Source organism: Narcine bancroftii, chromosome 5, assembly GCF_036971445.1.
Source record: "Narcine bancroftii isolate sNarBan1 chromosome 5, sNarBan1.hap1, whole genome shotgun sequence".
NCBI lineage: Eukaryota > Metazoa > Chordata > Chondrichthyes > Torpediniformes > Narcinidae > Narcine > Narcine bancroftii.
The window spans coordinates 68,750,635-68,768,814 of record NC_091473.1 but is presented as its reverse complement, the minus strand read 5'-3'; the positions used below and the strand labels follow the sequence as shown (position 1 = coordinate 68,768,814).

Here is an 18,180-nt window from a genome sequence, read left to right as displayed (position 1 = left end):
CAGGATTTTTGCTTTGAGCAAATTGTAGATCAATTTGCTTGATCTAATTAATTAAATCTAGAGTTTCCTTATTGGTCTTTTTCTTGATGTTGACCATATATGAAATAATTTGCCCTCTTAAGTATGCTTTCATTGTAACCTAAACAATCAAGTTAGACATCATTGGGGAAGAATTAGTAGCAAAAAATAACTGAATTTGATGCTCCATAAAATCTAAAAGTTTTCTGTCGGCAAGTATAGTATTAAATCTCCATTGTTTTATAATAGTGGAATTATAAATATTAAAAGATATAATAACAGAGGCATGATTGGAAATAACTATTCCTTAGAACTCACAAGATTTGGTCAGATAACACCAAGCATCTGTAATACCAAAATTAGATAAAAAGGAATGTATTATACCAGCAGATTTTGAAAGGGAAACTATTCTAGAAGAGGAAGTTGTATCCAAACAACAATTAAAATTTCCTCCCAAAATAAAATTTAAAAAGCTGGATCATCTATATTTGGGGGATAAACATTAGCCAGAACTATTTGTTTATTATATAATTCGGCTGTTCAAATAACAAAAACATCCTTGTTTATCTATGATACTGTTAAGAAGGATAAATGGAATATTTTGATTTATTAATATTGAAACTTCTTTTATTTTAGCCTCATAGCATGAATGAAAATATTGTTCTCTCCATCTAAATATTGATCTATCCTTATCAGAATTCCTTATATGGGTTTCTTGGGGTGGGGGGGGGAGGATCAATATCTGCTTTTAATTGTTTAAGATGTGCCACAACTCTGCACCACTTATTTTTTTAAATCTAATACAACAAATGGCGAAGCATCGAATTATCTGCAGCAAGTTAACAAGGTTCCTTTTTTATTCAAGGTTTTAGTCAAAGTTAACATACGATAATGCCATTTGAAACAGCTGAATATTACTTAATGACCAATATCTGATGTAACAGAACTCCTAGAAAAGCTATAAATGACCATACCACTTTATGTTTTCATCATAACTAGTATATATAACCATATAACAATTTTCGGTACAGAAACAGGCCATTGTGGCCCTTCTAGTCCGCACTGATTTACATGAAACTCCACTAGTTTCCACCCATCTACTCTCATGTCCATAACCCTCCAACCCCCTCACATCCATGTACTCATCTAGCCTCCTCTTAAATGACAGAATTGACCCTGCCACAACTACTTCTTCCGGTAGATCATTCCACTCAGCCATCACTCTCTGAGTGAAGAAGCATCCTCTTATATTAATCCTAAAGTTTTGCCCCCAACCCTTAACTTATGACCCCTTGTACCAATCTCCCCTACCCTCAGGGGAATGAGCCTATTCACATCTCCGCTATCTATTTCCTTCATAATTTTAAATACCTCTATCAAATCCCCTCTTAACCTTCTACGCTCCAGTGAATAAAGTCCCAGTTTAGTCATTCTCCGTATTCAAGATACTGCAATCCAGGCAGCATTTTTGTAAACTTTCTCTGCACCCTCTCTACCTTATTTATATCCTTTCTATAATTTGGAGACCAGGACTCCACACAATACTCCAAACTTGGCCTCACCAAAGCCTCAAACAGTCTCAACATCTCTTTACAGCTCCTATATTCTATGTTATGATTTATAAAGTATGTTGTGAAGATTATGAATTTAACTGTTATTGGGTTTGTTATTTTGAACCTGTCAGCATGGAATTTATTTGCATAGTTTTCCTTTTTTTCATTTTTATATATAATTTAAAGACTCAAGGAAAATAATAATGGTTAGTTAATGTTATTTTCTATTCAATGATTATTATATGATGTGGCATCTCAAATGAACATTCATCTTTTACACATTTACAGTTTCATAGTGTTAGCATCTCATCCATCATAAGTAATCCTTCATCCACTACGAATTTACATATTTTCAATAAATTAAATTGCATACGCACATCTGAAACTGGAGGCTTTACAGAATTTGTGCACCTGAAATGAAGCCTTTCTGGCTACAGTCTGCATCCAGACTCTCCATAAAGAGAGCACTGCGTACAGTAATTGACCCTTGCTAATTCACAAGTGAAGTGTTGCTTCACTTGAAAGGACTGATTGACCCCCCCCCCCCCCAAATGGTGGTGACCGAGAAGGTGTGGGCGCAAGTGGAGCATCTCCTACAGTCACAGGGAGCAGTGCCAAGGGGGCGATTGGTTGGGAAGGGAGGAGTGGATGAGGGAGTCATGGAGGGAGCCTTCCCTGCAGAAGGAGTAGAGGAGAGGGAAATATGTGTCTGGTGGTGGAAAGCACTGTATCTGGTGCTCCCATTGTGGTCTCCTCTATATTGGAGAGACTGGACACTGACTGGGAGATCACTTTGTTGAGCACTTTGGCTCTATCCGCTGCAATAGCGTGGACCACCCAGTGGCCACCCATTTCAATTCCCCACCTCTTCCTTTGCATTTTTTGAATATTTTCTTTAAAATGTTAAAACCATAGAGAGAGAGAGGGGGGTATTATATATAAACCCTCCCCCTCAGAATATATCAAAAGAAAAAAAAGAAGGAAAAAAGAGAATGTCACAAAAAAAACAGTCTCAATACTAATAATAATGGGGCTGGGGATTACCAACAAGATGGGTTTTCAGAGAGTCCTTTAAATTTTCAAACCAACATATTGTAAGTGTGGGCTCCATATTTAAAAAATAAAGATATTTATTATGTAAAATATAAGTTATCTTCTCAAATGGAATATAAGTACTCAATTCAGCATGCCATCTCTCCATCCCTAAATCTGTATTTGATTTCCAGGAAATGGCTATGTACTTTTTAGAAACGGCTTCAAGCAAATCATAAAAATTCATTTTGATACATAGTTAACCTTAATTTCAGTCTAACCACTTTAATATTACCCAAAGATTTCCTACTTCAAACCAAAAAGGATTTACTCAAGAACACCTCCATGTAGAATGCAAAAATGAACTAACTTCCTGACAAATCTAAAACATAAATCTGATAATATTGGGTTCCATTTAAAAAAATTTTGAGGCATTAAGTGTTGCGTATGCACTTACACAATTAAGACTCGGAGATGTGGTGCTTTTCTCTTTAGACTAACATGGCTACTGACATACAGAGATAGAGAGAATATTTTTCCTTTCATTGCAAATGGAACTGTTCTGGCCTTGATGAACTTTGGTTCCACATTCTCTTTTAATTGCAGTTTGGCTTGAACCCATTTAATCTTTCCCAATGCTTGTTGGAAGACCATGGCGTGGTCATTGAGGATCTGGTTGAGTTCTGGCTGGGTGTTGTTTTCGTGGTGTACAGTCAGTATTGGCCGATCTCCAGGCAATCTAGGGGAATGTGTTGTAGCAAGTTTCTTACGAAAAGTGCTGGTCCCTGGATATCTATGATGTAGAGAGATAGTGTTTTTGGTTGTTGTTGCTTGTGTTGAACATTGATCGTACATCTCCCAAATACTTTGATTTTGTCTCCCGTAACAGATCTGTGTTATTTCAGTTGTTTTCACTCAGAGGTGTGGTAGCAAGCGTTGCTTTAAATGTAATGGCTTTAGAGACACTGTAGGTCCTATGTCGAGTTCCATTTTCAGAGGTTGGTTGTTTATTTCTAGTTGAATATAAATCTCTGGGTTTTTTTTGTTTATCTTTTGGATGTTCAAGACTGCAGCTATTGTTTTGTCATCTTCAGAGCTGTTGTCGTTGTCAGGGCTGCTCTCTCTCCTTGCTAGCATACTGGCCTCAGCTGGGTGGTTATCAGCAGTTTGATTCCAGCTGTGTTTTACTGTTTCTTTAATTGGTCATTTCGATTTGATATGTCCTTTTTTTCTTGCACTGGTGGCATTTGGAATTTTTGAAGAAATGGTTTTCTGGGAAATGGTTGCATTTCCTGCAACGGAAACACTGTTGGTGGGAAAACCTCCCAACCAGAAGGTCTTGTTGGCCCACATCCAAATTTCTGTCTGCCATTTCCGAGCTGCATGCAGTTCTATAAACGATCTCAAAAGTTACTTCATCGTCTCTTGCTAGTAATTTCTGCTTTGCCTGGCGATCTACCAATCCCATCACCAATCTGTCTCGAAGTGCTTGCATTTGAAACTGCTCAAAGTGACAGTGCTTGGACAGTTTATGCAATGTTGCCAGGTATTCACTTATTGCCTCCCCTGGCATTTATTTCCTTTCATAAAATCGCTGCCTTTCTGCCATAACCGGTAGTCTGGGGCTTAAGTAGTTCCCCAGTACTGTGCATAACTAGGTGTATGTCTTCATCCCTGGGTCTTCTGGGGACAGAACAGTTTTAAAGAGATTAAATGTTTTGCTGCCCATTATACTGAGGATAAGGCACGTTTTCGGTTTACTGGGGCTTCAATAATATTATGGGCGGGATACGCAGTATTGGTTAAACTGTTCTACATAATTACCCCAACTTTCATCTGCTTCATTGAATTCCCTGAACTTTCCCTCCACCAACTTGGCGCACTTTTGGTTTGATATTTTGGTGGGAACTCATGGAGCTCATTCGGTAGTTACCTTTTACCTTTATCCTTTTTCTTCCTTCTCCCGGTTCCTCGTCACCACTGTTGTGTATGCACTTACACAATTCTTTCTTTAATACCATCAGACTAACATGGCTACTGACATACTGGGTATCATGGTGGAGGGCTTATACACAACACTTCCTGATGACATCTAAAACATAAATCTGATAATATTGGATTCCATTTTTAAAATTTTTGAGGCATTAAGTATAAGTAATACAAAAAATTATATTGAACCAATCTATACCTAACATTAATAATTTTTGTAACATTTTCTTTACATAATTGCATCCAATCATTTTCAGCTATTTGACTATTTAAATCAACCTCCCATCTTAATCTTGAATTATGAATTCCTAATGTTGGAGCTCCTTTTTGAAGTAATTTGTACATCACTGAAGTAAATTTATTCAAGCTGCCCTTGCATATCAATAATTCTAATTTATTCTGTCATGGTAATATCAAATTAGGACCAAATTTATCAACCAAGAAAGTCTTAACCTGATAGTAACAGAAAAACAATTATTTGGGACATTAAATTTATTCTTCATTCAAAAGTAATGAATTTATCATCTTCAAAAGAGTCTTCTATTTTCTTAATTCTCACTCTGCTCCAAATCCTCAAAAATTGATTATCCATAGAAAATGAAAGTCTATTTTGATATAAAGGCATTTTTTGAGAAATCAAACCTTTTCCACCTATTTCATAATCTGTTTTATTCCATAATTCAATCAAATGTTTCAAAACAGGCATATCTCTACTTCCTATTAACAATTTTGAATTCCATTTATAAAAAAACCCTGCATACTCTTTTCTCCTATTTTACTCAATTCTATGTTTACCCACGCCGTAAAAGAATCTTCTATCTTATTAACTGTATCTTTACATTTTTCTACCTCCATATGACAATCCTGAAAGTCTTCTTCAAATTTTTGAACTTTAATTTTATCAACAGTTTTCAGACACTTTGCTACATGTATCTTCATTACAGGCATATCTTTTTTAAGAGCTCCAAGTTGAGTAGTAAAATCTGCTTTCACTTCTGCAAATTTTTATGGAGATTTATCTACATCAAACATCCCATTAATAAATTTCATTTGAGCTGCCTTATAATAATTCTTAAAATGGGGAAGTTGTAAATCTCCTAATTCAAACTTCCAAGTCAATTTTTCCAAAGACACTCTGGCCATCTTTCCTTTCCACAAAAACTTTCTAATACTTGAATGTAAATCCTTAAAAAATTTTTTGTGAATCCAACAAGGAATTGACTGAAAAAGATATTAAACTCTTGGAAAGATATTCATCTTGGGGGACGTGGCGTGATGAAGACATGGAAAAATGCCCAACTTTTTAAAAACTTTTAAAAATAATGAACAGTTCTAAAACTCTTCTAATGGTCTGAAAAGATGGCTGCAAAAAAATCTAAAACACAGACTGCAAAAAAAAGGCTACAACTGAAGTTAAGTGACAGAATAAACTGGGCCTCCCCTGAAAACTCAGCCTCCAATTCTGATTCTTCTCCAGCCACGATCTGCTAAGCCTCCTCAGGTAAGGATCCAATCTCCAGCTCCACCTTCTCAGGGAGCTGGAGATTATGGTGCTGGAGCACGGAAAACGACTACAAAACTGACTGTTGAATTAAAGTGCATGCGCGGAACATCGCATATGCGCAGTACGGAAGTGATCGATTTGGAGCCTGTGGGCTCCAAATAGCAAGTCCAATGAGGGCCAAGCAGAGAGCCCACATACAATTTCAACCACTGGCTAAATCTACAGAAGAAGAAAAGGAGGAGTTAGGAGTGGAGGAGGAAAGTCTTGTGCCACAATCACATGGAGAGGAATCAGAAGAAGGAGGAGGAGATGAATATATTCAAGGTAAAATGGGTATATATCATGTTACCACAAAACCTATTGATCCACAGATTTTTGATAAAATTTTTGAAAAAAATTGATTCAATTAGTGAAAAAATGGATGCAAAATTTGCAGAAGTGAAAGCAGATTTTACTACTCAACTTGGAGCTATTAAAAAAGATATGACTGTAATGAAGACACATGTAGCAAAGTGTATGAAAACTGTTGATAAAATTAAAGTTCAAAAATTTGAAGACTTTCAGGATTGTCATATGGAGGTAGAAGAATGTAAAGATACAGTTAATAAGATAGAAGATTCTTTTACGGTGTGGGAAATTCAGAAGAAGGATTTATTGCAAAAATCTGATATGCTGGAAAATCAGAGTAGAAGAAATAATGTGAAAATTGTTGGTTTGCCTGAGGACTTTGAGGGTACTAATCCAGTACAATTTTATCAAAATTGGCTGCCTCAAATTTTGGGACCAGATAATTTTCCAAATGGACTGGAACTTGATTAACCACCACACTCTATTTTGATTAAATGTTTACGTTATCATGATAGAGAAATGATTTTAAAAATGGCAGTTCAAAAAGCCAGGGAACAACAAAACCCTTTAATGATCTAGAATAACAGAGTATTCTTCTATCCGGATTTAAGTAATGAAATTGGTAAAAGACAAAAAGAATTTAATCCAGCAAAGTCAGTTTTGTGGAAGAAGGGATATAAATTTGCTTTTTGATAACCAGCAGTTTTTAAACTTTTTTTATGGATAATATCAAACACAATTTTTTGCTAATGAATCTAAAGCTTTGGAATTTGCTAATGCATTGCTTAATAATAAGCAGAATGGAAGACAGCGTTATTCATCTCAACAAATGGAAGGGGATCAAGATAAATTGAAGGGAGAGATTCAAACAGAAAGACAAAAGCTGACTGAGGTTCAAGTCGAAATTGATGATGATTAAGTAAATAGAGACCGGGAAGAAGCTTACCATACTTGATTGATTGATTGAAATTAAATTTTGATATTCTGTCTGTAGGAGGCGGATTCTCTTTTTCTGCTTTCTTCTTCCAAGGCCTCGTGCCACTAGTGGTGAGAGCCACTTCTCGTAATTAAGGGAGTTAGTGCTGACCTAATCAGCGCTTTTGGTTTTTTTTTCTTTTTTCTTTTATTATTTGGGGTTTCTTACTTTCTATCTGAAGATGTTATATGTTTTGAAATTTTGCTGTGGAGACAAGACGACCCAAGGTGAAGAAGGGAGTTGAGTATTCATTAAATTATATTATGGCAGCATATAGTTTGATTTATGTAATGTTTAATGTGAATGGGCTCAATAACACAATTAAAAGGAAGAGGGTTTTAGCTTATATTAAAAAGTTGAATGTAGATGTTGCTTTCCTGAAGGAAATCAATTGAACTGAGAAAGATCATCAAAAGTTAAAAAGAAAATGGGTTGGTCAAATTATAGCTTCGTCTTTCAATTCTAAAGCACGAGGAGTGACTATTTTAATTAATAAAAAGTTTCTATTTAAATTTCAATCAACAGTTATTGATACTGTTTGTAAATTTGTTTTGTAAATTGTCAAATTTATTCAGAATCCTGGATTTTTATAAATGTGTATGCACCTAATACAGATGATGAAAAATTTATTCAAAATGTTTTTCTTAATCTTGTAGAAGCAAATGGAAATATAATAATTGGTGTATATTTTAATTGTTGCTTGGATCCAATTTTAGATAAATCTACAAAGTCCTTAATGAAAACAAAAATTGCTAAAATATTCTTATTGAAGTTACTGAAAGATTTAAATTTGGTGGATATTAGGAGGAAATTGAATCCGAGAGACAGAGATTATTAATTTTGATTCTTATTCTGGAATAGATTTTTTTAAAATCTTGGCTCATTTACAAGGAAGTATTAAACATGTACAATATAAACCTAGAATTGTATTATTGATGTCATGTTTAAGTTCTGATAGAATTGATTCAATTTATAGATGGAATTTAATTCATCATTATTAAAAAATGTAGAATGTTGTGACTTTATGAGGAATCAAATACAGATATATTTAGATATAAATACTAATTCGGTTGAAAATAAATTTGTTTTCTGGGATTCATTAAAGGCTTATTTAAGGGGCAAAATAATAAGTTGTTTGACTAAAATTAAGGAAAATTGTCGTAAGGAAGCGGATAAATTAGAGAAGAAAATAGCAATTTTGGAAAAAAATTTACAAAAAGACCCATCTGAAAAAAATTGATAAATTTAAAAATACATTATAATTCAATGCATATATATAGGACTGAGAAATTAATTGTTAAAACTAAACAAAAATATTATGAATTAGGAGAGGAAAAAAAATTCATCTTTATACAATTCACTCTACCTACTTGGGTTATAGGCAAATTATTCCACCTATTCAATTCTTCATTAATTTTATTAAGCAAAAGCAAATAATTCAATTTACATAAATTATTTAAATCATTATCATCCTTAATCCCCAAATACTTAATTCCATCCTCTAGCCATTTAAATTGAACACATTCTCTAACATTGACTATAATCTCCTTCAACCAAGGGCATAATTTCACTTTTGTCCCAATTAATCTTATATCCCGATATTTCACCATACTCTTCCAATCTTGTATATAATTGATGCAAAGAATTTTTGGGGTCTGTCATATAAACCAATACAGAGGCATGTCTTTTTTTACTCATACCTTGAGGAAGAGCTCAGGCATGAAACGTTGGTAATCTGTCTTTACCTCCTATAAATGCTGCAAGACCTACTGAGTTCCTTCACTATTTCTGTGTTTTTAGATGATATTTGAAGAGCTGGGACTTTACTCAATTCCCTTACAACAACTCCTGCCTTCACTTAACTTTCTTTGTTGGATTTTCTTGTGCCTAATTAGCTATATGACACCAAATACACTGTATATCCCACCTCCAAGCTTCATGTCAGCACCACAAGCCTCTGCCAAGCTGCGATTTCCAGTGCAACACTAGTACAGTGGTCCATTCTGAACCCTGCTTTTGGAGATCTAGAGTAGCTAAGTGTTTGCCCACCTACCAAAGACTTCAGGATTCTTAGTCATTCAGATCTTTTAATGGACATAAATGTCTTTGACATCTGGACGGAACACATGCCCATTGGTGACCAAGAAATGCAAAATAATGTTTTCACACACTGGGTTTTAGTTCTATTTGCCATTTTTAGAACAGATTCAAGACCTGCATTAACTAAGCCAGCAGAGGTGACTAAGTGTTTCGAAAGACCAATTTATATAAAGAGTCTGCATTAATGTATACTGTATTTTTAATATGGTTTTTCCCAATGACTTTAATTCTCAAAAGGGTAAAATAGAAAACATATTATTGGCAACAAGAAAATGATGCAGTAACTTTTGAATAATAGAAAATAGAATTCACTTTTGAATTCTGGATAATGTTATGTTTATATTTAGAGATAATTCTGAATAATGAGCAGATTGTGGAACAAAGTGAAAAGGAGCAAACACCAACCAAGCTATTCTATGAAAGCCACATATGAGCTTGGATGGAAAACAAGGTACATAAGGTATGGTCTGTGATACATAAATAGACATTGCCCACAATGTTTCTGTTGACTTTAAGCAGGTTTATTTGCAGATGTATATTAACATGGCTGCTGTTACCAAAATACTCTTTTATGATAGAATATAAGATGATGATTTTATGTCTTGATTGTTGTTGGCAGGAAAAAGAGAAAAAATATATGCTGCCTTTGGATAACCTGAACATTCGAGACGTGGTGAAAAGATTCATGTCCTGCAAAAATGCATTTGCAATTTTTAATGCAGAGCAGAGGTAAGAATGCCAGAAAATGACATTTTATTTCAGGGCTTGGATCTAGACCTCTTCCATTATTTGTAATGGCTTATTTTCTGTATTTTTGACCCTAACTCAATGCCTATTTTTTTTTTAAAAATCTATATTAAACAACATTTTGCCTCCACATAGAAGTTTTTTGAACTATGTACTCTATGTGGATGTGCCAAGTTTTCGTCCTCTTGAATGTGTTTGGTTTCTCAACACAACAGTACAAACTCTACCTCACTATGAACAAGTAATAAAAAACAAGAGCAACAGTTGAAAAACATGGTCTGCCATGCAATAGGACTGTGACTGCCCCTGGCCTCAACATTACCTTCCCATTCTCTTTTCACATCGCTTGATTTATTTATAGTCTAAATATCTATCAACCTCTGCCTTGACTATCTTGAATGGCTTTGCTTTCACAGTGCTCTGAGGTAGAGATTGCAAAGAGTAACAACATTCTCAAAGAGGGAATTCCTCCTTAACTTCAACTTTTTAATTTAAAAAAAATAACAACCCAATTCAGCCCTACGAATCCGCGCCGCCCAATTTACAGCCCATTAACCTACACCCTGGTACATTTTTGAAGGGTGGGAGGAAACTAGAGCAAACCCAGTGAAAATGGACGCAGACACGGGGAGAATGTACAAACTCCTTAAAGACAGCATGGGATGCTAAACCAGGTTCAGACCCAATTGCTGGCGCTGTAAAGGCATTGAGCTAACTGTGCCACCCTAAACTTACATGTTCGCCGCTTATTCTGGAATCTAACAGCATGGGAAGTCCTATTTACGATATGCAGAAAGTAAGAAGCTTGGCTGATAACTGAGAAAAGTGCATGTAAAACAAAAATCCATGATATGTGTCTGGCTTCTAACATTTCTTGCTTTCAAGCAAAAGTTTGGGGGATCTCTGACATTCAGTTGTAATGATATCACATAAGAGGATGAATTCTAACTGACAGGAAACCAAGAAAGGAAAAGCATTGTTTTTAATACATTTTTAAAGATTTTACACCACACAAAATAACAATAACATATACTTGGGATTAAAATTGAGTTGACACCCTTTAATCGAGCTTTAATTAATATAAAATCCATGGAATTTCAAATTACATCCAAGGGAAAAACACACAAAGCACATAAACTTAAATTTTAGGGCTAGGAAGGCTCATTAACAGCAATGGTGGACAGTAGACTAAGAAATGGTAATTTCTGCAACTAAATATAAAACATTAAAGGCTTTTTTTTCTCCATTGTGGTGTATCTATCATTAACAAAATGAATTCAGTTTCAATCTATTAAAAGTTCTCATCATTGCAGTGATTTCATATGATTAATGCTGAACAAAGTTATGAAGTAGCACTCCCTATTATAGTAACCCAGTGATTACAACAGCATTTGGATTCTCCAGAGTGATGTGATTTTGTATCATGGAGCCTGACATGGTCATATTTTCTCCAGTTCATCTGAAACTTGTTAAAAGTGATCCAAGACTGGACCTTAAACGAGCAGATGAACAACAGAAAAACTGTAGGCAGGTCACAAGCCAGTAGAGCATGGAGATTTACATGTTCATGTGGAAATTATTCTGGGTCTGTGAAAGATCAAATTATTTGGAGACTTTGGAGGTGTTGTTTCATAAAGAAGCCACCTTTGGTTATAAAATAAAATGTGCCTATGATTAGATAGGTAAATGTGGTCAACAAAGTATGAAGCAAAAGCCTTTGGGAAAGGATGATGCGGATAATTATAAAAAATTATTGAAAAGATACAAGGGTTAGAGGAAGACAGGAATGCTAGTCCATTACAGATGGAGCCTTTTGTTTTGACCTATTTAAGTCTTTTTGGAAGTGCAGATGGGAAGATTAACACAAAGGTTTGTTGAAGAGCCAGAAGTGGACTTAGAATGGATTTGGCAGCAATAGTTAGTGAGGACAACAGTGGTTGGGGATGGGGGTGGGGGTTGGAGGAATGATAGATGTTGTGGAAATGCAATGACATGCTAACAAAGAGAAAAAATAGTTCAAACATCGAGACCAAGAAGGGGTGCAGGATTGTTTTATTTAATGGGAATGGGATTAAGGTAGCAGAAGATTCATTACATGGATGGGGGATCAGGAGAGAGATCGAGAGAGAAAGGGATTCTGTGCTGGAATGAGAAATGAACCAGGTGGAGGTTTCGCAAAAGTGCTGGAGGATGATGGATGAAGCAAATCTTTCTGCTTGGCAGCTAAAGAATTTGTGTATTTTTTTGCACTTGTTAGAAGTTAAAAGCAGTTAAAAGAGATAAAGGTTTAAATGTGATTGGTTTAAGTTAAAGGCAGTCTTGGATAACACGCAAGTGATTGTCCATGTTTGAGGTAGGAAAAAGCCTGATCTGTTGAATACCATGCTTATTTGTAACATGAGTTTCTTTTACTTAATCTTTTTACATAAAGCAAGTGAAATTAAGGCAGCACACAGCACAGAGGGGAACAACTAACTTCCTAAAAACAACAAACTGTGGGTATTGTAAATCTCAAGTCAAGTTTATTGACAGCTGATTGTACAAGTGCAACCCAATGATCCACCAGTCTTCAGTCCTCGCTGCAAAATCATGCAGACATACAACCAGACATAACACACATATAGACAAATAATACATATGAAGGAAAAGTATTATATCTATAAAATTAAATAAATAAATGCTGTTTTGTACAAATGAGAGTCTCAGATGTTTAGTGTAAGCAGTTCCTTTGGTCGTTTAGCATTCTCACTACCTGTGGGAAGAAGTTGTTCCTCAGCCTGGTGATGCTGGCTTTGATCCTCCTATATCTCTTCCCTGACAGGAGCAACTGAAAGATGGTATGTGCAGGGTGGAAGGGGTCCTCATTGATTTTTGGGCCCTTTTCAGACAATGTTCCCGTTAAATCACATCGATGAGGGGAGGAAGACTCCAGTGATCCTCTCTGCCACTCTTATGGTTCTGTGGATTGACCTCCAATTCATTTCTCTGCGGCAACTGTGATGCAGCTGGCCAGGACACTCTCGATAGAACTCCTGGATAAAGTTGATATAATGGTGGCCGGTAGCCTTGCTTGTTTCAGTTTTCTTAGGAAGTGCAGTCGCTGTTGTGCTTTCCTGACAAGTGAGGAGATTTGAATGTCCACGATAGATCACTAGTTAAATGAACTCTAAGGAACTTGGAGTTCTGCACTCTCTCTACTACAGTGTCATTGATGTGTAGTGGAGGATGGTCTTTCCTCGTTCTCCTTGTGCACGATCATCTCCTTCGAATTGTCCACGTTGACACTCAGGTTGTTACTCTCACACCATTTCATGAGATTTTCCACCTCTTCTCCATAGTGCGACTAATCGTAGCTGATGAGGTCAACTACTGTTGTGTCATCTGCAAAATCGATGACCCTGTTGGAGCTGGATCTGGTAATGCAGTCATGGGTCAGAAGAGTGAACAGGAGCAGGCTGACCACAGAGCCCTGAGGTGTGCCAATGCTAAGCACGACAGTGCTCGATATTCTGTTACCGACCTAGGCAGACTGTGGTCTTTTCCATTAGGAAGTCTAAGATCTAGTTTCAGAGAGGAGTGTGGAGTCCCAGCAAAGACAACTTCTCCACCAGCTTCTGAGAAATGATCATATTAAACACCAAGCTGAAGTCAATGAACAGCAGCCTGGCATATGAAACATCTGTGATTAAAGCAGATATTTCTGAAAATATTCAGCAGGTCAGTGGTATTCACTTAAAAAAAATGCTTTACTTAGTTATAGCTCCTGTTCTTTTCTGTTTCTGTTAAAAGGAATCAAAAATCACATATCAATACATCACTTCACCCATTAGCAGGAGCTTCTTCCTGAGATCTGCACCATCTTAGAAGCCAGCCAAATCACTCTATGTGACATATATAAATCGCTGAGAGCATTGGATTTATCAGGAGCTATGGGACCAAACAATGTCCCAGCTGTAGATATCTGCCCTCGGACTAGCTGAGCCATTGCAATGCAGTTGCAACAATGGCACTTACCAAAAAAATATGGAAAATTATCCAAGTATGTCCTGAATACAAAAAGAACAAATTTAATCTGGCTAATTACTACCGAATCAGTTTACTGTATATGCATTTTTTACAAACTAGATAACCCACTGTGTGTTATATGCATGTGGACATTATAGCTGCACGCTGAGGGGTGAATGTGGGCTCAGTTTTAACATACAAGAAGAATTTGGACAGGTACATGGATGGGAGAGGTATAGAGGCCTATGGACTAGGTGCAGTTCAGTGGAACTAGGCAAAACAAAATGGTTAAGTACAGACAGGAAGGGCCAAAGGGGCCTGTATCTGTGCTGTCGTGTTCTATGGGATATGTTAAAAGTGTCATCAGAGTGGTGTCAAATAGCGCTTACTCACCAATAACCTGTTCTCCATTGCTTCCTGCTGAATTATACCAAGACAGTCTTGTTTTTTTTTCAATATGAATCAAAGAGCTGAATTGAAGAAGTGAGGTGGGAGCAAATGTTTGTGTTACACCTTGTTAAAGGTCGGTAATCCTACTCACTGAACGTTACTTCAGTAGCTTGTTGGACAGTGTCCTAGAGCCAACCATTTTCCACTGCTTCATCAGTGACCTCTACATTATGATGATGGAAGTAGGAAAGTTTGCTGATAATTGCATAATATTAATTTCCATTTGCAATCCTCAGCAGACATAACAGTCCATACGTGCAGACAGTAAAACCAGGATAACAATCAGACAAGGCCTGATAAGTGATAGGTAATATTCATTTGCAAAGCTACCAGTCTGCCAATCTCCAACCAGAGAAAATCTTAACATCTGCCCCTCAGTAGTCAGTGGCATTATGATCCATTAACATGCTTGTGATAATTGTTCACCAGAAACTCAGCTAGAGGTGCAGCACAGGACCTGACCTGCCCATGTTGCTACAGTATTTATGTAGCTTACCTAGTTTCTAATAATTGCCTGACACAATTGTGGCATGTTTGTTACTTGCCACTCATTGACCATGACTGAATATTATGAAAATCTTGCGTGCAGACATGGACTACTTCATTTACTGACCAGTTTACACACTCAACAGTGAAACTTTCCACTGAAATGAACTGACTCAATATAAAGACAAAAATTTCTTATTTATTTTTATTAAGTGACGACATTGTTTAACGGGTTTAATGTATCTTATAGATTGAACTTTGAATAAATGGGAAAGGGGGGAGAGGGAGGGAGGGAAGGGAGGGGGGAAAAGGGGAGAAAATGACGCTATATATTCAAGAGAAAAATGTCTGTATGTATTTTGGTCAGTATGGTTTATAGTGTGAAAAATTAAAAAAAAATTTTAAATCTTACAATGGAAAAAAGATGATTGATGAGGCAGCTAAAGATAGGCACCAGAACTCCTTCAGTGCTTTCCTGAGGCTGGAATGATCACTTTCCAACAAGCATAATAATCTCACAAGCATTATTTATATTGTCCCATGATGCGCATATCTGCACCATCGCTGGGACTATTACATCCTTTCTAAAAAAAAATCAGTGACTAGAATTGGACACAGCAGTTCAATTACACAGGACAACAATTTTTTTCAAAAGATTTGCTTCCTTAAAAAAAAATTGGTGATTATGACAGGAAGTTGGAGAAACATTAAATTAACTTTTATTGAATTTAGCATGTTTAATCACATAATGATGCTGAACCATTGCATTAGTTCAAATGACCTAAAAAAATGTTTTGTCACGTATTTTCATTTGTACTCATCACTTGAATCCTCTCGTGTCAGTGTCCAACAATAGTCAACCAGCATTGATGGATTTCAGATGCCTGATACCTCTTTTCCTTGGTCACAATGTCCTGGTGAAAAGTTTCACCATGTTCGTCACTGATTATATCAAGATCGGCAGAGAAGTCATCCAAGTGCGAATGCAGAAAACCAATTTTCAATGACATATTGCACTTCATAGCTTTGTATGCTTGAAGAAGGCTTAAAGTATGACAGGAACTCACAAAAATAGGTTATATCTAAAAAGCAGTACGTGATAGGAAAATTTTAGCGTGATTTTCATGATCAGCAACCAAAAATGGATAAAATACATCCAAAAGGGTTTAGGAAGCAGTATCTTCATTTCCAAGAGTGAATACCTCACAATTGTTTTACAAAGGTTTACATAATCTGGTATCCCTATTCACTATAATTTCAGATTTCTGGCAACTGCAATTTTCTGAATCTCCCAGTTGCAAAATTGTCAATGTTTTCATTCCCCTCTGTCCTCATTCATCTCTATTTACATCTCCTTCACACTTGACCATCTGTGTTAACAATCTTCGCTCTCTTTGCTCTCACCACCATTACTTGTATCCTCTCTCAATCTCTACATTTTCACAGTCAATATAATAATATTATGGCTGATCAACTGGAAAATTTCATGATTTTTAATATATTTTTCCCTAAGTTATGAGGAATGAAAGAAGGTGGAAAAGCAGCTTAAAGAGTGAGCTGATGCACTTTCCACCTCAACACAAGTTGCAGATTGCTTGCTCCATTGATGTGGTTCTGACCGTTTCTGGATATTGGGACCAAGGGTTGAGGATGTGCAATGGAGAGCAAGCGCCTGGATATGGGGCTTGAGTTCGGCAACCGTAGGGCATCCGCAGTTGGACAGCATGCAGGGACAATGAAAACAAGTAGCAGTGGCTATGGTGGGAACATCGCCTATGGTAGTAGTAAGGGCAGTGAATATGCTGAAAAAGGTGGCTTCTTGGAGGAGGCATTGCGATCCTTGACCACGAGCTGTCTCTGAAGGGACTTCCTTTTCATCTCATTTATTTTGGAAGATGTTGTCAGAGTGTGGTTGACTCCTTGCCAGTCTCTAAATGACACACAAAAGGAAGCTTTGTACTGTTTCTCAGTACATGCCATTAATCAATAAATCTAAACCAAGACATTTCTTTTGAATGAAAATCAAAAACATGGTTGCAGACCCAAAGTGTAGATATTTTTCTTTCCACAATTTCTACATGGCTTGCTGAGTTTTTACAACATCTCCTGCTTTCATTTCCTTTGTGTGTTTTCTAAGTTTGCATAGTTCTGATAAAAGGCCATTAACTTGTAATCACAACTATTGTTCCTTTCTCCACAAATGACGTGTGACCTGTTGAGTACTTTCAGCATGTTCAGTTTTTACTTTTTTCAACAAAACCCCCTCCTTTTGTATTTATTAAGTGTCCATTTATAAATCCCAGGATCCCATATGCTTTGCTAGCCTCCCCCTCAAAATGTTTTGCTCCCTTAAAGAATTTGTGTACCATTTGCTCTATTCCTGTGTAATCTTTAGAGCTGTGCCATATAGACTTTGTGGGACCAGTTTCTAAGTGAACCTCCAACACCCGAATGAATCTCATGTTGGTAAAATTATGTTGCATTTTCTTTGTGCCAACTGATCTCTCTCTGTAATTCTTCTTTTCTGAACTGTATCTTAAATGCTGTACTATGTATGAAATGTCGAACTGGACTGCTTTCAAACAAACTTTCTCACTGCTCCTTGGTACTAAACTTGAATGTGATTTTGATGATGATGGCTTTTGTCTTTTAGTTGGCATTTCACTGTTTTGATGCTGAGAGGACAGATACAAGAAAGGGCATACATGGTAAATGCTAGAGCACTGATGAGTGTGGTAGAATGGAGGGATCTGGAAATGTAGATACATAATTCCCTGAAAGTGGATAGGGTTGTAAAGAGAAGTTTTGGCATACTGACCTTCATAAATCAAAATATTGAGTATAAGAGTTGGGATGTTATGGTAAAGTTATATAAGACATTGGTGAGGGCAAATTTGGAATATTGTGTGCAGTTTTGGTCACTCAACTACAGGAAAGATATAAATAAGATAAAAAGAGTGAAAAGATTTACA

General features: G+C 36.3%; 1 protein-coding gene across 5 annotated transcripts in view; it reads left to right on the top strand.

Moving 5' to 3' along the window:
* dnm3a (dynamin 3a) overlaps nt 1–18,180 on the top strand; it is a 289,034-nt gene that overhangs the window by 214,614 nt on the left and 56,240 nt on the right. For 4 of the 5 annotated variants that reach the window (XM_069937733.1, XM_069937731.1, XM_069937730.1 and 1 more), the window contains one exon: nt 10,140–10,249. In XM_069937733.1, coding sequence (XP_069793834.1) covers nt 10,140–10,249 — 110 coding nt within the window. Of the gene's footprint in view, nt 1–9,867; nt 9,956–10,139; nt 10,250–18,180 lie in introns of those variants that run through there. The other variant, XM_069937736.1, reaches the window with a different exon arrangement.